The 21,984-nt window shown below is 40.0% G+C and overlaps 1 protein-coding gene and 1 long non-coding RNA gene across 11 annotated transcripts in view; both read right to left on the bottom strand.

The window, feature by feature from the left end:
• The window catches only part of SLC10A7 (solute carrier family 10 member 7), a 256,637-nt gene extending 241,776 nt beyond the window's left edge, over positions 1-14,861 (bottom strand). For 2 of the 10 annotated variants that reach the window (XM_045055792.1, XM_019828886.3), the window contains exons 1-2: positions 14,268-14,673; positions 5,477-5,559 (exon numbers count right to left, since the gene is read on the bottom strand). In XM_045055792.1, coding sequence (XP_044911727.1) covers positions 5,477-5,559; positions 14,268-14,367 — 183 coding nt within the window. In that variant the 5' untranslated portion in view covers positions 14,368-14,673. Of the gene's footprint in view, positions 1-5,476; positions 5,560-14,267 lie in introns of all 10 variants that reach the window. The other 8 variants (XM_003984966.5, XM_006930838.4, XM_019828891.3 and 5 more) reach the window with 7 other exon arrangements.
• Positions 14,862-19,431: 4,570 nt separating this feature from the next.
• On the bottom strand, positions 19,432-20,280 carry LOC123384916. The gene is made up of 3 exons (XR_006596706.1): positions 20,039-20,280; positions 19,699-19,950; positions 19,432-19,599 (listed from the first exon to the last, which is right to left on the bottom strand). It is a non-coding gene; the product is annotated as an uncharacterized LOC123384916 (long non-coding RNA).
• Between the last annotated feature and the right edge of the window lie 1,704 nt (positions 20,281-21,984).

Genomic DNA, 21,984 nt, shown 5'->3' with positions numbered 1-21,984 from the left:
TATGTTATCTCATTTAATCCTCACCACAGCCCCCATTAGATATTATTATCCTATTTTACTGAGGAGGAGATTGAGGCTGAGAGCTACTGAACAATGAGGCTCCTAATCAAACTCATTGCTGGTATGCTAGCAAACCCCTCTCTTCTTCCATCATGTCACACTACTACCCCAGAGGGAAGAAATTCACACTAAACACGACATACCAGGCACGTTATATACCTCACAGCTGAAAACAGATAATGAGGTCAACTTTGGGGTTCAAATAGGTACAAATTCAAAGGCCTTTGCATTTGAATTTCTTTGAGCTATGTGGTTATTCTGTTGAAATAAAACAAACTCAGAAAGCAGTGGAAAAAGTAGTACAGTCCTATAAAACATGCAAGAAGTCATTAAAGCACCTCAAAGATGCCAGAGATTCCCCTGTTATAAACATAGCACTGTAATGCCTACCCTAGTTCAAGTAAGACATTCAAGAGATCCTTGGCCTCAGAGACATTAACCAAAGCTCATCAGTTTAATGGACAGGACTCATTTCCCGTGTGAAGACACACAGCAGTGCCAGTGTAGTCACAGAACATCCCAAATGACATCTAAGGAATTTCTGGCAAATGGAAAACACCGGGCAGACCAGAAGCCACACCAGGTCCATGGATCAGATCGAAGATTAAAGGAGCCATCCTAATACAGTATCCGAATTTTTTTTAAAGTTCCACCCCAGAGAAAACTTGAGCACCAGCAGTGCCAAGAATTCTCAGCAGTTCTGAAACCAAATGCCACTGAGATATACTCAGAGGTATTTGATGGATGCCAAATAAATAAGATTCTAATTTTTTAATAGAAACAAAATGATCAGCCAGAATGCAATAACTAAAGCATTTGCATATACTTCAGGTAGGCATATGAAACAGAATAACTTTTCTGAGAAGTAATTTGGGAATATATATTGAGGACTATAATACAATTCGCATTCTTGAACCCCCAAAATGTTATGTCTAGGTACTTGATCTAAGGATATAATAAGTGGTACAAGCATTTATATGCAGAATTGATCATGACAACATCATCTATTATAGTAAAATCAGGAAACGAGTTAAAAGTCCAAAAACGGATGAATAATTAAATAAATTAAGGTACAACCAGACTGTTATAAGATTAAAAACCATGTTAAAACTGTGTTGACAAGCATGTGGGAACACAAGGTCCTTCCCGACTTAACCGATAGGAATATAAATTGGCACAATCTAAGGACAGCAATCTGGCAACTCATTCCTTCAGTCAACAAATACCGAGAGCCCAGCACTGTTCTAGGTACTTGGAGTATCTGTCACAACTTCCACTGCATGTATCATGTGACTTAGCAATTTCACTTCCAGGAAGTAATCCTTCATATTTTCTCCCAAATGTGGGAACATGGGCAATTTTTAGGTTATTCTTTGCAGCAAAACCTAAATGTCCATAAATAGAGGACTAGTAAAATATAGCATGACACATTCATACAACGGAATGCTTTCCAGCATACAAAAAGAAACAAGGAGTTCTCTACGTGTTGATATGAAACAGTCTCCAAGATATGTTTTCTGAGTAAAACAAGACAGGGTGGCAAGCAGTACAAAATACCTCAGCTTGAAGGGGTGCAATACACATATGTTTTACACAGAAACTATTAACTATGGAAAGATACACAGAAACTATTAACATTAGTTATGTCCACATATCTGATAGAGGGGAGAAAAGAAGACTTCTCATCATGTACACTTTTGTACCATTTGATTTATGTTCATAAAAGTAAGCAAAATATAAATTTTATTATATATGAAGAAAAATTAAATTAAAATATTAAATTATATAAAAAATTACTATACAGTGTCACATAAGAAAAAAAGATTATATATGTGTACATGTACATGATACTATGCAAGTATATGTATATATATATATGTATACTTACATATATATAATTTTTTTAAGTATTTCATTTTTAAATATTCTATGTATAAAACATGTTTAGGAAAAAAGGGACCAAAATCACAGAGATGTTAATGCTAGTTATTTTTATTCTTTCTAATCTTTCTACAATAGGTAAATACCAGTTTTATAATCAGAAAAAGTTATAAAAAACAAAATTCAGTTTAAAAATACTAGCTGATCTAATATATGACAATTATAAACAACTGCCATTGCCTCAGGACAATGGAACAATAAAGAATCCAGCAAAATGAATCACAAAGGCCAACAATGTTGGGTCATGAGAGGCCTCTTAACAACAGGGAAATAATAGGCATGAAGTATCCCTAAGATTTTAAGACTATCACAAAAACCCAGGGTTATATATTTTCCATAACTTCTTCATACAAACATAAAGATAAAATAAGGTAACAAGGAAAAGAAAAAACAAGTAAACACTGTAACATCCAAAATAGTGTTACTCCATACATACCCATACAGAGTTTAGGGCCACGTACTCAAATAAATGCCATCATGAATAACTGAAAAGTTGATTCTGCATGACATTTTATTTATTGACATGTAATACAGGTCAAATTCCATTAAAGTAAACTTAAGTAAAGATACTCCAAGTATTTATTATACCAGAATTATCACCGACAGTATCGAGAATTGCTTAAAATCAGGCACTCTGAGATGTAGAAATATTTTCATTTACACACCAATTTCCCTTCTAACCCTTATTTGACCTTCATTTCATTCACTTTCTGAGAAATCAGCCTCATAGCTCTAGGCTGGAAACAAGCAGCATGAACGTAAAGTTTAGAAGTTGCTATATTTACTTCTAAGGTAATAGAACTTCAAAAAATAATCTGTTTAGGAAAATAAGGAAAGACCTGTATAATCTGCCCTACTCAGGACCCTTTCCAGGCCCTGAGCATCTTGCCCATCTTTGGTTCTACCCCAGTGCCAAACACAGTGCTTTGTAGCCACAGGCACCTCATAGGTATTTGTTTATATGAGATTGATCCTGCCACAGTCTATTAAGTGACAAATCCTCTGAAACGGTAGCTCCTAATTAGCTAAACATCAAATATATTTCAAATGTGACCTTACTTGACTTGAATACAATAAATTTTCAGAAGACATTTCAACAGATATTTTAAAATCTAGAAATCAACAGTTATAAGACTTAAGATTTAGCATTAAATCTTTTTAGTATTAACACAGAGTTCTTTATGATTTTAATAAATGAGCAAAACAAATTTTAGAATATACATCATTCCATCAATGAATGGGTAATACTACGTGAAATGTTCAATATAAATCAAACTTGAATGGGACCAATGTGAATGCTCTGAAATAAACTCAAGTCAATAATAACTTACTGTCTCCTGCCTGCAAAAACACACTATTCTAATAAGGTTCAAAAATAGTAGTCCCAGCTGAAATAAACTTGAGATTATTAACTAGAAAACAAATAACAACAAGATTGCTACCTGCTAACTTAAAAGCATTGGTTCAGTTGCCCAGGAAATTAGCAGGACGTAGACGGTTTAACACTATACAATGATGCAATCTAAAACATCTTCAACTGAATGGATCTTGAAAATGACTTAATGTAATACTGTGAAAAGAGGCATTGGTGGAAGAAACGGCTTTGATGGCTACTTAGATACCGTGATAAAGCACAGGATCAAGGCATTTTATCATTAGATCCAAATTAGCTGGAATACTCGAAGGTTTCCTAGGTGCTTACAGAAGAATTTGGTCCTTAGAGAAATGCTGATAGCTGTGACGTTCTTCCTTCTTAAACTCCTGCATCCCACAAAGTTGGCTGCTTTACAGAATCACATTAAGCAAGAAGCTAAGGAGTGAGAGAATCAAGTCTCTTGCCAGATTTCTCATGGCATAAGTAACAGCTGTAGCCGTTAAGCAGCCACCAGGGGACATAGTTAGAGCAACGTCCCAAGTAGAGGACTTGGGTAAGGCAGCTGCTCACAAAGGGCATTAGCCAAGACCAGCAGGAAGACCTCCAAAGAATAGTCCAGCACCATAGGGGTAGCAAGTATTTTTCTGTATCACTAGGCCCCACATTTGAGAACCAGTAGAATGGAGGTGGTGACAGAAAAAGCCTGTGCCCTGTAAGCACTGATCATAGTCCTTTCATGTCAATGTAATTTGCAAAAACTAGAATTTAACATATTTAGGAAATCTCATCCTATGTCAGTTATTTTCAATAGTAGTGAGACTATTCAGGATTTTTGAGACATAATTTCACAGATACCACACATGGATCCCATCTATCTAAAAATAATGCTCCAATAAAAACATTTATACCAACCAGATAACTACAGAATACATAAATTTACTAAAACCGTATTTTTTCCATGTTGCTACTAGGATGGTCCTTGTAACTAAATTTGGTCCTCATTCCAATCACACTTAAAATAAAAAATAAGTAAAGCAAAACGTGATGCTGAAACAAAATTTTAACTTATAAAGCTATTTCCAAAAAAAAAAAAAATCCTTGCATAGTAAGATTTCCCTATCTACATAAGAATAAGCATCTTAAAATAACAACTTTAAAAATCCTAAGTAATTTCTTCAAGAGCAAATAGGTATTTTTTCCTATATTTTTCTTCTCCTTTTTTGTTATAAGCCAAAAGAGAATCATAAATTCTATTTATTCCTCTCTTGAATGTTAAAAATGTCTGATTTCTTTAATTCTGGGAGAATTCCATGTTCAGCGACACACTGATCAATAAATAACATTAACTATATATCTTCATGATAAATTGTGACATAGTATGAAAAATCTCAATTTTTTCTTAAAATACTTATTAATATTTAATGGATATACCAGCAAAAAATATACATTAAAAATACAAATTGGTGGGGCGCCTGGGTGGTTCCGTCAGTTAAGCCTCTGACTTTGGCTCAGGTCATAATCTCACTGTTGGTGGGTTCAAGCCATGCATCAGGCTCTGTGTTGACAGCTCAGAGCCTGAAGCCTGCTTCGGATTCTGTGTCTCCTTCTCTCTCTCTGCCCCTCCCTGCTCATGCTCTGTCTCTCTCTGTCTCTCAATAATAAATACATGCTACAAAAAAATTGTTTTAAATACAAATTGGTTAAAAGTTGTAACAGGCATCACTTGAGCAGCATGAGTCCTGAGAACAAAAGTTATGGAAACCCAACTAAACATCAACTCAAATGTGCCACAGCAGTCACCATCATATTGACCACCGTAATCTGAGGAAGACCTCAAGTGGATGCTTCATTCAGTGCAGTTGCTGTATTAAAAACATACCCATTATAACCACACCCTCAGGGTCCATGTTGTTCAACTACAAAATTTCTCTAATAGGTAGGTTCAAAACACAAGTCCTTTGCTGAAGTCATCTTCTATTGTAGTGAAGCTTTTGGACCATAGTTACATACATCTTTACAAAAGGATTCTGATATTTCAAAATAATAAGCAAAAACTAAATTTTTCTCCCTGCTTTTGATATGCCCCATAGGTGACAGTACCTCTGTTTTTAATGATAGTCCACTGTTAAAGAATATCGTTGCAACAGCAATGTAGGAGACCGTTATTTCTGGCTTCAGTGGTCCTAAAGAGAGAGAAACAAGTTACTGTTAGATAAGAATTGCCAGTAGATAACTTGGTATGAAAGAAGAATCCATTGAGGGAGGGCAAATAGTACTTCAAATCTTAGTGTTACCCTTACTATACTACTGTTCTGAAGAGTTAAGTATTTGCTGTGATGCAGTCTAGCTCCAAAAGAGATTTTCCAGAAGGCAAGGACCATGGCTATCCAGTTCAGCACAGTATCCTCAGACCAGCAGAATAAAAATAAACTGCTCTCATACAGGAGAGCAAATAGGCAACATCCTTCAGTATGACATCTAATTGTATCTACCACAGTATCAGTACTTATACAACAATCAAAATTCCCCAAACTAGGAAAAAAAAAAGAGAGAGAGAGAGAGAGAGAGAGAGAGAGAGAGAGAGAGAGAGAGAGAATCAACGGAAGAAGCTCCCTTCTGTTTAGCAAATATTATTTTATTCCTTCTAGGATACCAGAAATAAAAACCTATATTCACGCATACATTCAGTTCAGCCCACGGGTAGTCATTCTACAAAGATGTACTGAGCATTTACTATGTGAATGAAATAATACATACAGAGTAATACAGTAGTAACAATATGTTAAGTTTGCAATTATTATTACACTGTGCCAGGCCCTGGCTATACTGCTGTGAACCAACAGGCCTAATCTTTGCCCTCTGGAAAATCCTCTCTGGAGTTAGGCTGGCATCACCCCAAATGTGTTAACACTATGAGGACAACAGCAGCAACCCTAACTAATATTTACTTCATTTTGTCACCTGTATACAACTCTCTTGAAGACCTAATATATTAGCCAAAGAACAACATGCTTTATATATATATATATATATATATATATATATATATATATATATGTATATATATATATATATATATGAAGTTTATTGTCAAATTGGTTTCCATACAACACCCAGTGCTCAACCCAAAAGGTGCCCTCCTCAATACCCATCACCCACCCTCCCCTCCCTCCCACCCCCCATCAACCCTCAGTTTGTTCTCAGTTTTTAAGAGTCTCTTATGCTTTGGCTCTCTTCCACTCTAACCTCTTTTTTTTTTTTTTTCCTTCCCCTCCCCCATGGGTTTCTGTTAAGTTTCTCAGGATCCACATAAGAGTGAAACCATATGGTATCTGTCTTTCTCTGTATGACTTATTTCACTTAGCATCACACTCTCCAGTTCCATCCATGTTGCTACAAAGGGCCATATTTCATTCTTTCTCATTGCCACGTAGTACTCCATTGTGTATATAAACCACAATTTCTTTATCCGCTCATCAGTTGATGGACATTTAGGCTCTTTCCACAATTTGGCTATTGTTGAGAGTGCTGCTATAAACATTGGGGTACAAGTGCCCCTATGCATCAGTACTCCTGTATCCCTTGGGTAAATTCCTAGCAGTGCTATTGCTGTGTCATAGGGTAGGTCTATTTTTAATTTTTTGAGGAACCTCCACACTGTTTTCCAGAGTGGTTGCATCAGTTTGCATTCCCACCAACAGTGCAAGAGGGTTCCCGTTTCTCCACATCCTCTCCAGCATCTATAGTCTCCTGATTTATTCATTTTGGCTACTCTGACTGGCATAAGGTGATATCTGAGTGTGGTTTTGATTTGTATTTCCCTGATGAGGAGCGACGTTGAGCATCTTTTCATGTGCCTGTTGGCCATCCGGATGTCTTCTTTAAAGAAGTGTCTATTCATGTTTTCTGCCCATTTCTTCACTGGGTTATTTGTTTTTCAGGTGTGGAGTTTGGTGAGCTCTTTATAGATTTTGGATACTAGCCCTTTGTCCGATATGTCATTTGCAAATATCTTTTCCCATTCCGTTGGTTGCCTTTTAGTTTTGTTGGTTGTTTCCTTTGCTGTGCAGAAGCTTTTTATCTTCATAAGGTCCCAGTAGTTCATTTTTGCTTTTAATTCCCTTGCCTTTGGGGATGTGTCAAGTAAGAAATTGCTACGGCTGAGGTCAGAGAGGTCTTTTCCTGCTTTCTCCTCTAGGGTTTTGATAGTTTCCTGTCTCACATTCAGGTCCTTTATCCATTTTGAGTTTATTTTTGTGAATGGTGTGAGAAAGTGGTCTAGTTTCAATCTTCTGCATGTTTCTGTCCAGTTCTCCCAGCACCATAAGAACAACATGCTTTTAAAAGATGTAGTTCTGAGAAAATGCCATTTTGTACTTATATACCAGTGGTTCTCCAGCAGGAGGAATTTTGCCTCCTATAGACATTTGGCAATGTTTGGAAACTCTTTTTTGTTGTTATAATTCAGCAAGTGGGGGGTGTTACTGGCATCTAGTAGACAGAGATCAGGAATTCTGCTAAACAACCTGGAAAGCACAGACAGGACAGCCCTCCCAACACCAAAGAATTACCATGTCCAAAATGTCAATAGTGCTGAGGTTGAGAAACACTGGCATATGCCAACATTTCAAAATCTGATCATCTCATATTTGACATTCTATTCAGCCCTCTCGTGCTGAGCTGAATAGTGTCCTCCAAAATCCATGTCCCCCCAGAACTGACGAATGTGACCTTATTTGGAAACTGGTTCTTTGCAGATGCAATCAAATCAAGATGGGGTCTTACTGGATTAAGGTGGACCCTAATCCAATGACTGGTATTCTTACAAGTATAGGTAAGTATGAAGACACAGAAAGATGGCCATGTGTAGACTGAGGCAAAGCCTGGAATTGTATTACCATAAGCCAAGAAACACCAAAGACAATTGGCAACCAGCCCAAGCCAGAAGCCAGGAAGGATTCTTCCCTAGACCTTCAGTGGGAGCGTGGCCCTTAGCTTCAGAATTCTAGCCTCTAGAATAATTTCTGGAAAATAAATTTCTGTTATTGGAAGCCACCCAGTTTGTGTTTCTGGTGTGGCAGCACAGAAAACTAATACACTCCCTTAAGCAAAATAACAGGACCACATTCATGGCTCTTCCATTCCCTGTAGCCCTCCACCATACCCACAGATACTGCTCAATAAGTAAGACCAAGCTCGGGAAAAATCACCATTCAGTCAACAAATGCTTACTAAGCATCTACTATATTTTAGGCATTTGTAGTATCTCAATGAACAAAAAGAAACAAAGATCTCCTCCAACATGGCAACAAATTCTTACATATACGTGCTATTTACACAAATTATTTTGTTGAGATCTGAGAAAAGGGAGCAAAAGGAAGAAGGCAAGAGCAAAAGGCATTACATTTCAGGGCAGTAAAAGTGCTCCAAAACTTAAAAAGAGGTGCGTTTTTTATACTTGTGAGTGAATCTGTCTCTGCAGCTCACACTTAGAAATAATATTTCCTCTACAACTCAGGAAGATGATTCAGGAACAGATTTTAAAGTCAAGGAATCCAGCTTGTTTTGGAAGTAAACATCTTCCAAGAATTTTAAATACCTTGTTTGTTCATTTGTTTCTTTGAACTCATTTTTATTTTCCTCCAATTCCCTGCTTTTTATGAGACCCTATTCTTATCAAGTACACCTCTGCCCACAGCGGTACCCCAAAATTTCTATAAAGGATGGGTTAAAATTAGCAATGTGGTTGTAAGGTAGAGCCAGGGAATGTGGCCAAAGATGTATCTCCACAGCAAGCGCATGGCATTTATTTAGATTGCATGTTTCTTTGGGGCAGCTACAGCATCTGCTTTAGTTGGCCAACAATTATATGTTTTAAGAAGCTAACCCTTCCCACATTCCATGCATACATACATAAATACACATGATAACTATGAACTACTTGGCATGATTCCAGGCTTTTAATGTTTTAAAGCTTAGAGATGGGGTACATTGTCTTTTATATTAGATGCACATCTAAACAACTTTAAGCCATGGAAGAACATGGTGAGGACATTTCATGGCTTCCTACAATGTACGTTTTATTTTATTTATTTTTTTTTAAATTTTTTTAATGTTTATTTATTTCTGAGACAGAGAGAGACAGAGCATGAGTGGGGGAGGGACAGAGAGGGAGGGAGACACAGAATCAGAAGCAGGTTCCAGGCTCTGAGCTGTCAGCACAGAGCCCGACGCGGGGCTTGAACTCACAAACCGTGAGATCATTACCTGAGCCACCCAGGTGCCCCTACAATGTATGTTTTAAAAGGGAAGAAGGAATTAATTCTGATTTGGAGAGACCTAAAGCCCCTTTGAGATGTGATCAACTATCAAATTGCCCAAATTGGGAATGGAAACCTAGAAGTCACACAGGGCTGAAATAAACATTTGGTAAATATTTGCACAGAGGTGAGAGTTGAGACTACATGTAAAAATGAGATATGAAAAAAAAAGAGATTTGGCCCCTCTCCAAGACAATGATTACATCCTCCAAGTCACCAAAATAGATCTGAATAAGACCTGGATCTTCAGGTGGCTATAAAGTTCAAAGTAGAAATACAAGTTTTAACTTTTCCTATAAATAAAAGAAAAAAAAATGTTGATCAGTAAAAATAGGATAGGAGAGCAAAATCAGGAGAAAAATTACCTAGAAAAACAAGGTAATTTTGGGGCTCCTCAAATCCATGCTTTTAAAGGGTGGGGGGGAGATAAAATGATCTGGAATGCTTAAGAATGCAAGGAACTATTACCATTTTATAAAATCTACTCATCACCAAGTACATTTCATTTATAAACCTATAATCTAAGATATTCATGCTGACACACTTAAGCTTTAACATGTTTCTGCTTATGTTTTTTAATGGAAAAACGAAGCAGTTTCCTTTTAGGATTTATGTCTTATTAATGTCAATAATCTAAATTAAGATGCAAGTAGAACTGAGAAACTTACTCTGTACTTCCAAAGAAGTAAACCTTTCTCTTCCCGAGAATGAATAGCACAGTGTTACTCTGGTCAACTCAAAGGTGTGCATAGCTCAGCACTTCCCTGGGTTGCACTGGAACAGATTATCAGCACCTCAAAATCTGCACATTTACATTTACCCTGGCTCTTTATTTTCAACTTTCTTCTACATATTTAAAAATGAAGGGGCGCCTGGGTGGCTCAGTCAGTTGAGCATCCAACTTCAGCTCAGGTCATGATCTCACGGGTTGGTGAGTTCAAGCCCCGCATCAGGCTCTGTGCTGACAGCTCAGAGCCTGGAGCCTGCTTTGGATTCTGTGTCTCCCTCTCTCTGCCCCGTCCCTGCTCATGCTCTGTCTCTCTCTGTCTCTCAAAGATGAATAAATGTTAACAAAAAAAATTTTTTTAATAAAATAAAAATGAAATGTACCTGAGTAAAAAGAACAGTGAAGTAAGAATTAAATTTTCGAGGCTAGTACATGTTATACTTTTTCTCATTTGGAAAGTCATTCAATGTCTCTAATTTTAGGGTTTCCACTACCTATAAATTTCCTGCAATATACAACTCACCTATTGGCTATACAGATTGTTTTCAAAGGGAGGTCAGAACACAGGTATGATATGTTAAGTGTAGAAATAGTGCATTTACATATAAAGAGTATAGTCGTTAAAGAATTGATCCAGGTAAAGAAGCAAACATCTTAAGTTTAAGACTACCAAAACTTTTCCTATTTAAAAGAATATCTAGAAAACCATTCTACTGAAAATTGTTCAGGGGCGCCTGGGTGGCTCAGTCAGTTAAGCATCCAACTCTTGGTGTCGGCTCAGGTCATGATCTCAGGGCTTCGTGGGTTGGAGCCCTGCACTGGGCTCTGTGCTGACGATGTGGAGCCTGCTTGGGATTCTGTCTCCCTCACTTTCTCTCTCTCTCTCTCTCTCTCTCTCTCTCTCTCTCTCTCTCTCTCTTGCTGCCCCTCCCTGACTCGTGCTGTCTCTTTCTCAAATTAAATAAACTTAAAAAAAAAAACTGTTCAGTCAGTATGAAAGCACTAAAAATCACATCCTGGGGCGCCTGGGTGGCTCAGTCAGTTGAGCTTCCGACTTTGGCTCAGGTCATGATCTCGCGGTTTGTAAGTTCGAACCCTGCGACAGTCGCTGTGCTGACAGCTCAGAGCCTGGAGCCTGCTTCAGATTGTCTCCTTCTCTCTCTGCCCATCCCCCGCTTGTTCTCTGTCTCTCAAAAATAAATATATAAATGTAAAAAAAAAATTTTTTAACAAAAATCACATCCCCAAGTGTACACAGCACATAAATGGAACCTTTGACTAAAAATTACAAGTACAAAGAGGCACTTTAGACCATTCCAAAGAGCAAGATGCAATAGAAACATTTTCAGCAACCATTCCTCTCCTTGTTCCTAGATTTTTGTTGTTTTAACTTGTGAAGCGAAAATGTTATTTGGTACTATTTGGAGGTTTATTTTTATTTAAGAGGTTTCACAGGTGGGAAGGTCAATTAAAAGCTCAACAGAATTATCAAGAACTTAGCCTGATAGCCTATATAAGAAATCCCAAGAGGCCTGGGTGGCTCCGTCAGCTGAGTGTCTGACTCTTGATTTGGCTTCAGGTCATGATCCCAGGATTGTGGAATCTAGCCCCACTTCGGGCTCCCCACTGAACATGGAACCTGCTTAAGATTCTCTCTCTCTCTCCCTTGGCCCCTCTCCCTGCTCACGCTGTCTCTCTAAAATAAAATTTAAAAAAAGAAAGAAAGAAAGAAATCCTAAGCAATCATTTGTTTTACTTTTTTGGAAAAAGTAACTTTTATACATGGACAGTTATCAAATCATCTGAGTACACTGTTATTTCATATTTGCTGATTCTGCTCTGCGTTTTTAGGCTAAAACTTAAGCCATGGAAAATATCTTTATTGCATAGAACCCTTCTTTACAATAGTTATTCATTTTAAATTATTTTTTGCCAAGAAAATGTGTATGGATTTTGCAACTAGTATGATATAAAGGGAGAGCCCTGATGTCCAGTGCCTCTTCCTTGAGCACTGACCTCAGGCCTCAGTATCTTCATCAACTGTAAAAGTAGCATGTTAGTTTAAAATACTTAAAGGTTCCTTTTAGTTCTTAACATTCTACTCTTATAATTAATTAAAGAAATGAATTATCCTGGATTAATGGCACAAGTACCGGCAAAAATGGGAAACATTTCTAAGGTACAATAATACACCAAAACTTCAAGAAGCAGAGTCAGAAGGAACAAACAAGATTATAGAATCCATCTTGCACACACCACTTCGAAGAAGCCCTAAGGAAATGATTCCGTGTTCAATAACCCTTCTTCTCACAGCATCCTTGGAATGTAAGATAAAACGTATTTTACCTAACCTAGCGTCTGCAGATTTAAAACTTGAAGATAATATATCACCTGTAATTACACCTTAAGAATGCGCAAATAATAGAACACCATAAAATAGAAAGTGTGCTACTGAAGCTAGTTAAGTGTGCATTCCAGATCACCACAAAGACACCCTAACATGAATTCTGCCTATCCAGCTAGTTCCAGGGACAGAGGGTACTCATTTGACAGAACTTGAAATACCAGCATTCACAAGTTTGCCAAAAGCTCCCGGAGAAGCTAGGTCAAAGATCTTCAGAAGAAGAAACCATGATGAATATCAGTTTTATTCTCAGTTACATATTCTACACATTTTGTACTAAGTTGAATATAGAAAGAAAAAAATACACAAAAAAGTTTTAATCCTCACAGTCTTTGTTCAAAAAATTCCTTTTAAAATGTTCCCTGAAGCTACTTCTAAATGGAGAAATTGAGGGTGGATGCTTGAATGAACCACTATTCTAATGAGAGATATTTCACTCCCTTCCATCATGTTTTAACAAAAAGGTACACATAACTTCAAATATCCTTCTGAGCACTTCCTAAAAAATTGTGTGCTCACTTCGGTCCTTATTTGTCCCTGTTGTATGACTGACCGTATTAAAACTGTCAATAAAGGTGAAAGGTGACAAGGTCAAAAAGACAATGAATTGGAGAAATTCAATTAATGTTTATGAAGAAGACATGAGTGTGTAAGGGTGAAACCGCAGGGAGGAGAATAAAAGACTAATGATATTTCCACCAATGCCCACCCCCACATTACACGGCTCCTACTATTCAAAGATCTGAGTATGATTTTAGCCTGCCTACACTTCCTTGCCAAAATGCACACTGCACATAGTCTAACACTGCCTGTATCTGTTAGAGTACTAGCAACTGAGTCCGGGCAGCACACGGAAGTAGTGTCCTGTAAGGAAAAAGTGCAACGTGTCAGTCGGCTTGGGAGTTTCTGGAGCGGTGGCAATTGCAGCAAATCATCATTCTGCAACATGTGGGCCACGAAGTCTGAGTCAGAGAATGAAGGGGTGTCCCTTTTTCTTCCCCCACCCCCCCCCTTTTTTTTTTTTAAAGCATGGGGCCGGTAAGGAGGAGGGATCCGGAAATAGACAAGGTAATGGTGGCCACTCCAAGATAGATAAGGAACTCCTGGCAACCTAGCGTCCCTTGGGATAGGATGCTACTATGAAGGCAAGAGGAGTTAAGTTTCATTCTCAGTAACCTCACTCCCTAACACTAAGGATACTCATAGATTGTTCGCGGAAAAGGTAACTTGCGTTCAAATTCATTTGCCCCATTCCTAGCTACAGTCTCCAAGGCTGACAAATTAAAACAGCAGCAGAATGGGCCAAAGGACACCCTGAGCTGGTCAGTGCCCTTGAGAGAAGCAGACACTTCCCAATTACGGTTTCCCCTCCTTTCCAAGACTCGAAAATTAGTTCTGAAGTGAGAATCGCGATGGAGCGTTCAGAGGTGCAGCACTTACCCCCATTCACCCCTATGGACGGCTCCAGTTTAGCTCCGGCGATCGCCAGCACTATTCCAATCATGAACCATTCTTTCCTCATTCTCTCCAGCAGCCTCATGTTTGTTAGGGTGGGTGGGTTTTGTTTATTTGTTTGGCTTTTTTTCTTTTTAAGCTACGATCGCTTAATCCCCGAGGCGTCTCCACACTTTCCACGGTCCCTCCAGACATGCAGCAGAGCAAGTCAAATTGCCACTTGTAAACTAAAGACCTGGGGGTTGCTCCGGCGGCTTTGAGGAGGGCTGGGAGTAGTAGTATCCAGTGACAGGAAAGTCTCACTGAGCGCCGCCATCACTACCACGCGCCTCATAATAGACGCGCATATTACCACGGCAGCTCTGGCCGACGCTCCCAAGTGCAAATGCTCTGAAGCGAACACTTGGGCCAGGTCGGCCAGCGTAGGCGATCGTATAAGGGAAGCTGGCTGCCCGGTAGGGCTGACAGACTCGCTTAACGCCAGGACCTGCAGAACCTTAGGAATGACTGGTACAGGGAGAGACGTTAGGCTTCACAGCCACTTAGCCTTATCGAGCGTCTCGCTCCGACGAGCCTTTAGGCACAGCTTCCTACTCTCCTGGAACACATCCACGGAGAAACTTCCTTTTGCTTTGCCATGAGCCTACGGGAAGGGCTAGCGTGAGTTCTCATTCAGCAGCTGCGGCGGCGGAGTGCGGGGTGGTTTTTTTGGGGTGCTCTTCTTCGGGGCATTACGGCTCTTCCCCGACGCCGCGTTGACGTGTGCGCCGGGGGAAGGGGAGGCCACTCTGAGTCTTCAGGTTCTTGGCTGGAGCTCCCGGAGTTAGAGGCGCTCCGAGCTCTGGTCGGAAACGCGGCTCCCTCTTTGGGAGACCTTTAGCCCAGAGGACGGGTTGAAAATTGGGCGCGTCGACCGACGCCCAAGTCTGCAGGACCCCTGCCTTCCAGCATCCGCGACATCCTGGAGGGCGGGCGGGACCCACCAGGCCAGTCGCCTGTGGGACGCTCGGCCCGAGCCCCCTGGCCCACACCGCCCACCCCCTCCACCCCCGTAGCGGAGAGGGAGGTCTGCAAGGTTCGTCCCCTCTCGGGCTCTGGGGACCAGATCTTCCTTGGGGGGCACTGGTGCGTGCTCAAGCTCCCTTCCTGCGAAGCTAAGAGGCAAAGTGAGGTCTGAGCAAGGGAGCCTGGAGGGTGCGCGAGTGCAGGGGCTTGCTTGACTCTCAGGGCTTGCCCACCCAAACAGCAAGACACGCGTGGGAAGGGGATCCAAGGCCTCAAGGCAAGAATGGTGAGGAGCTGAGTTGAGGGAAGCTCCTGACCTTTTCCATTGGCCCTCGCGCTGTATTCTCTGCTTCCCCCAGTTTCTCCCTTGAGGTGTGTTCTCGCAACCAGTGACATTGATCGTTTCATGGATGGACTTTTCCTTCTAGACCCAGCAGGAGCTTCTACTGCTCCCCAACATGCACCTAAATAAATGACCAAATAAAATACTACCTAACATTTCGAAGTAGTGTGGTGTCTGATGCTTACTTAAATGGGTAACTACAGAACCTCAGGTTTGGAAGAGACTTCTAGGATTGTTCAGTGATGCCGGACTTTGATTCTGAATTTATTCAGAGATTGAAAGAGACTTATTTTGTAATTTCATCTACTTGTTTAGCTCTATCTGATGACATGACTTGCTATCCAAAAACGAAGCCAGTTGTAGGTTACACAGTGTGGAGTGTCATCTAATTATACATCAGGCAGAATGGCAAGAAGTGAAACTCAAGATAAAAAGAACTTAATAGGGAGACACAGATGACATTAAACAACTTAACTTGAAAACAGAAAAGAAAGCACATGAGATGTGATAAAATCTGATGCTCATTATCAGGCAGTCACCAGATAAGTGGAGATGAAAGATAGTTTACAACACAATTATTTGCTTAGAGTAATTTACTAGGTTAAAGAGTCCTGCCTATATTTCAGTCATTGAAGGTATGATCTTGTATTAAAAAAAAATCATTAAGCATTATGCTTACAGAAAATTGGGCCAGTTTAATTTTATCACTGTTTGCAAGTCCTTATTTACTAAGAATTCCTTGATCTGTTTAAAGCAGAATCTAACTCATAGAAGGGTTTTTTGTTTTGTTTTTAATGGTACTTCAAGGAAAACAGTGTGCTGTGATTTCTGTTCCGTTAGTGTAAGGCCTATATTAGTTTCCCAGGGTAACTGTAGCAAATACCTAAAACTGGCTGCCTTAAAATAACAAATCTATTCTCTCAGAACTCTAGAAACCAGAAGTCCAAAATCAAAGGTGTTGGCAAAGCCATACTTCCTCTGGACGCTCTGGAGAGAGGATCCTTCCTTGCCTCCTTCAGCTTTGGTGATAGTTGGCATAAATTCCTTCCTTATGACCACATTCCTCCAATCTCTGCGTCTCATCTTCACATCATATTCTCCTCTGTGTGTCTGGCTACTGGCTATATCATTCCAGTCTCTGCATCTGTCTTCATATTGCCTCCTCTCTTCTGTCTGTCCTATGTTTCCTCTTCTGTGTGCTTCTTATAAAGGCAGTTGTCATTGGGTTTAAGGCCCACCCAGGTAACAATCCAGAATGATCTCATTTTGAGATCCTTAACTTAATTATACCTTCAAATATCCTTTTCCCAAATTAAGTGACTGTACTCTGTCAAATATTGTCCCCCCCAATGTCTACCTGGAACCTCCGAATATGATCCTATTTGAAGTTGGGTCTTACAGATATGATTAGTTAAGATGAGATCATACTGGTTTAAGATGGGTCCCAAATCCAGTGACTGATGTCCTTTTAAGAAGGTCATGTGGTGGGGCGCCTGGGTGGCGCAGTCGGTTAAGCGTCCGACTTCAGCCAGGTCACGATCTCGCGGTCCGTGAGTTCGAGCCCCGCGTCAGGCTCTGGGCTGATGGCTCAGAGCCTGGAGCCTGTTTCCGATTCTGTGTCTCCCTCTCTCTCTGCCCCTCCCCCATTCATGCTCTGTCTCTCTCTCTGTCCCAAAAATAAATAAACGTTGAAAAAAAAATTTAAATTAAAAAAAAAACAGAAGGTCATGTGGTGACACACAAAGAAGATATGAAGAAGAAAAACTTATTGAAGATGGAAGCAGAGATCAGAGGGATGTGTCCACAAGCTAAGGAGTGCCAAGGATTCTTCCTTGGAAACAACCACCAGAAGCTAGGAGAGACTCATAGAACGGATTGTCTCTCAGAGCTCCCAGAAGAAACCAAGCCTGCCCGCACCTTGATTTCAGACTCCTGGCCTCCTGAACTGTGGAAGAATACATTTCTCTTGTGGTACTTTCTTGTGGCAACCCTAGGAAATTGATAATGGAATCATTCACAGGTTCCAGGGATTTGATGTGGTCCTATCTGGTCTGCCCACCATTCAACCCCCCACAAGGCCCTTCTTGCCCTGTCTTCCATTACTGTTTCTTCAATAATTGCATCACTCTTTGCTCTCCTTCATTTTTTCCCTGTCATTTTTTCCTTTCCAATGTCTCTTCACTTCAGTTTTTTCTCTTTATTACCTGTGCCACTTCACCTGACATCATCCCAACAAAAATGTACATGTGAAAGGAAGCTTCTCTAAAAGACACATGATAAATGCTCTTTGTTCGATAAATATTGTATTTGTTTATTGAACAAATATTTACTGGCCTCCACTATGAGTTATCATGTGTGAGTGTTGTGCATTCAGTTATGAGCAAAAATGACAACACCTGCCCTCAGAAGTTTATAATCTAATAGAGGAGACAGATGTAAACAAATATATCATTACAAATTGCTAAGAGGAAGGAACAGGATGTTGTGAATCATCTAGATTGGGGAAGGCCTCCTGAGATCACAAGGATGAGCCGGCAGGTGGGAGAAAGCTATTGCTCAGCAAGAAAGAGCTTGACACCATGGAATTCAAAGACCAGGATAGCTAGGTGAGTCAGTGAGAGGTGAATGATGTGGGAAGGGTAGAGAGAACTGGCCAGGGTTCAGATCGTGTGTGACCTCTCATGTCACAGTCAAGGATTCAGATTTTATTAAATACTATAGGAAGCCACTGTAGGATTTTAGCCTGGCTAGTGATGATATGCACAGTCTGCTGGAAAGTTTCCTTTAGAAGCAGGCTCTCTACAAATGGTTCAGGAAGAAGTGACTAAGTGGATGGAGCTGGGAAAGGCAATTAGTATAAAAACTTTTGAATGGAAAGAATAAAGAACAAATGACCAGTCACCTCTAGGGAAATGGCAAAGCAGTCTAAAATGACTTCCAGGATGTCTGTCAGATAGATACCAGTGCCATTCACTCAGCCATGGAATCTTTACAAAGTAGATTCGGGGAGGAGATTGTAAATTTAGTTCACGTCTTGTGTGCAAGGCCACTGAGGCATATAAAGAGATGCCGGCAGGCAACTAAAAAGAAGGTTTTTTTTTTTTTTTTTAAGTTTATTTATTTGGAGAGAGAGGGAGCATGAGTGCATGAGCAGGGGAGGGACAGAGACAGAAAAAGAGAGAATCCCTAAAAGGCTCCCCTCTGTCGGCACGGAGCCCGGTGAGGGGCTCGATCTCATGAACTGTGAGATCATGACCTGAGCTGAAATCAAGAGCCCAGCACTTAACATACTGAGCTACCCAAGTGCACCCCCCCATTTTTAAAAGTTTATTTATTTTGAGAGGGGGGATGGGCACAGTAAAATGAAGGTTTGAGCTCATGAAAACAGAGTTGCTATAGTTCCTGGAATCTTCAACAATAGCTTATGGAAACCATAGGCATTAATGGAGCAAATATTTACTTTTAAACTTTGCTACCTACATTGGTTACTCAGTCTCTTTGAACACAGTTTGCTTACTTATATTTATGAATGTTTACTATGTGCCAAGAACATGAGTATACCTTATGATCACTCTCATGGACTTTGTGTTTAATAAAATGGTGATAGGAATTCTAGCTCATCAGGCTGTTGAAAAGATTCAGTGGGGGTACCTGGGTGATTCAGTCAGTTAAGCCTCCGATTTTGGCTCAGGTCATAATCTCACTGTTAGTGGGTTCAAGCCACGCATCGGGCTCTGTGTTGACAGCTCAGAGCCTGGAGCCTGCTTTGGATTCTGCCTCTCTCTCTCTCTCTCCCTCAAAAGTAAGTAAACATTTAAAGAACTTAAAAAAATTTTTTAATTTAAAAAAGTAAAAAGAAAAGAATCACAATAAAAGAAGACAAGTCAACTTCCACCCTACAGAGATCTCACCTTCTTTTCAGACACATGGCCCTGCTCTGCTCAAAGATCTTTAATGGCTTCATATACCCTGTGGAATAAAATTCACATTCCTTAGTCTAACATACACAATCTACATATCCAATAGGTCAGAGTGGAGGACTTAAACAAAGGAGGTTTGTTTTCTCACAGTTCTGGAGTCTGGAAGTTCGAGATCAAGGTGCTGACAGTGTTGGTTTCACTCTTCTTGGCTTGCAGAGGGCTGCTGTCTTCACACAGTCTCTTCACAGTCTTTTCTCTTGGCATCCACATATCCCTGGTGTCTTTTCCTCTTCTTATAAGGACACTAGTCATGTTGGATTAGAACTCCACCCTAATGGTCTCATTTTAACTTAATCACTCTTGAAAGACCTTAACTCCAAAGAGGTTACATTCCCAGGTCCTGGAGGTGAGAATTCAACATATGAATTTTGGGAGGACATAGTTCAGCCTATAATAGTTGACTTCTAGAACATGACAGAAGTGATTACCTGGCACTTCTAAGATAGATTTCAAAAACAAACAAACGAACAAAAGAACTGTGGCTTCTCTCTGGAATATTCTCTTCAGGTTGTTTCTTTGGGGAGGGAATCCAACTGCCATGAGGCCCAGTGGCAAGGAGGTGATCTCTCCCTCCTATAGCCAGCTAGAGCCTAAGGCTTAGAAGTGGATCCCTCAGTGGAGTCTCAAGATGGCTGCCAGCCAGGTCTCCACCTTGATCTCAGCCAGTGGCGCCCAGCTAAGCCACGCCCAGATTTATGACTCATAAAAACTGTGAGATAAATCATATTGTTTTAAGATGGGAAACTTTGGGGGTGGCTCATTACACAGTAATAGGTACCTAATACCTAAGGCAAAAGCCCTGTATGCTACAGGGAGCATACACAACTCAGTCAAAAAGTTTTGCTGTGCTGTCGAGCACAGGAATTACCTGGGAACTGTAGAGAGATGTGGATCAAAGAGGAGTCTCTTCTTTTGAAGATGAGTGATATTGGAGCATTTCCATTTGCTGATAAAATGATCCATTAGAATGGGAGACCTTGATAATGAAGAAGAAATAGGGGCTATGATCGGCAGAATAACGACCTCAGCCAAAGATGTCTACTTCCTAACCTCTGGAACCAGTGAATATGTTACCTTACATGGCAAAAAGGGACTCTAGATGCAATTAGGGTAAGAACCCTAAGACAGGAAGAATATTCTGGATTATCCAGGTAGGCCCAATGCAATCACAAGGTGTCTTTAAAAGACAGAAGAGGGCTGTATGTGTCAGAGAAGGAGGTGTGAGATGGAAGGAGACTTTAAAGTGATGGGATGACTAGAAGGGGTGCATGAGCCAAGAAATGCAGGCAGCCTCTGGCAGCTGGAGAAGGTAGGAAAATAGCCCCCACACCCCACCAGCCTCCAGAAGTCGAGCAGCTCTCCTAACAGGTTAGCTTTAGCCCAATAAAACCTATTTCAGATTTATGACCTCTAAAACTATAAGATAATAAATTTGTGTGGCTTTAACTTATTAAATTTATGGTAATTAGTTACAGCAGCAATAGCAAATTCATTCATACAGTGGCTAACTTGAGTACTTGAGAAGGTAAATATTGACCCTTTCAATAAAGATGAGAGGGAGGATAGAATCTTTTTGTCCTCAAGTAGTGGAGTCCTAGAGGAATTTAGAACACAGGAAAAGCCTTATCCCCACATCATATTAACCTGGGACATGACCATTTGTCCTTTAAAAAGATTGTTTCCACATTATAGGTTAATATTTCTTTAAGAGATACATAAAGCAGTATATAAAGACAGATCCAAAAGAAGAGATATTGCATTGACTAAGTGCATATTCTGATTATCTATGGCTGTGTAACAAACCGACCCAAAACAGAGTCTTAAAACATGAACCAGCTACTTCTGTCTCTTTTAAGAGTATAGCTAGCTTTCCAGTTATCCACACTCCAACCACAGTGTTACCCTTGATTTCCTCCTTTCATAGTCTATAATCAGTCACTCACCAAGATTAGTTTGTTTTTTTTTTTCTTCAAAATTGTACTTACTTGTGTCCAGCCCTTCCTATTTGTTATATGACTAACTCTAGTTCAATTTTTCATTTCCTTTTACCTTGACCATTGCATTTGGCTCTATGGAACTGATCACTCCACTCTGTAGCTCTAATAATACCACTTCTCTGCTCAGATAATATTTAATATCTTCCTACATGGTACCTGGAACACAAGAGATTTTGTGTTCATGAGAGCCCCCCTGAATGTGGTTAGCACCGGGATGCTGACAGAGTCAGATTTCTGAGCCTATAAAGCTAAGAAATAGCCCCTTAATCATACTAGCTTCTTAGTGGCCAGCAAGGTTGTCTTCTTCTGGTAACTCTTGAATGGTAGCTTGCCATTTAGACTACAGTAAGTATTATTTTCCTCATATTACAGATGTG

The sequence above is a fragment of the Felis catus genome, chromosome B1, assembly GCF_018350175.1.
Source record: "Felis catus isolate Fca126 chromosome B1, F.catus_Fca126_mat1.0, whole genome shotgun sequence".
NCBI lineage: Eukaryota > Metazoa > Chordata > Mammalia > Carnivora > Felidae > Felis > Felis catus.
This window is presented reverse-complemented; position numbering and strand designations above follow the sequence as displayed.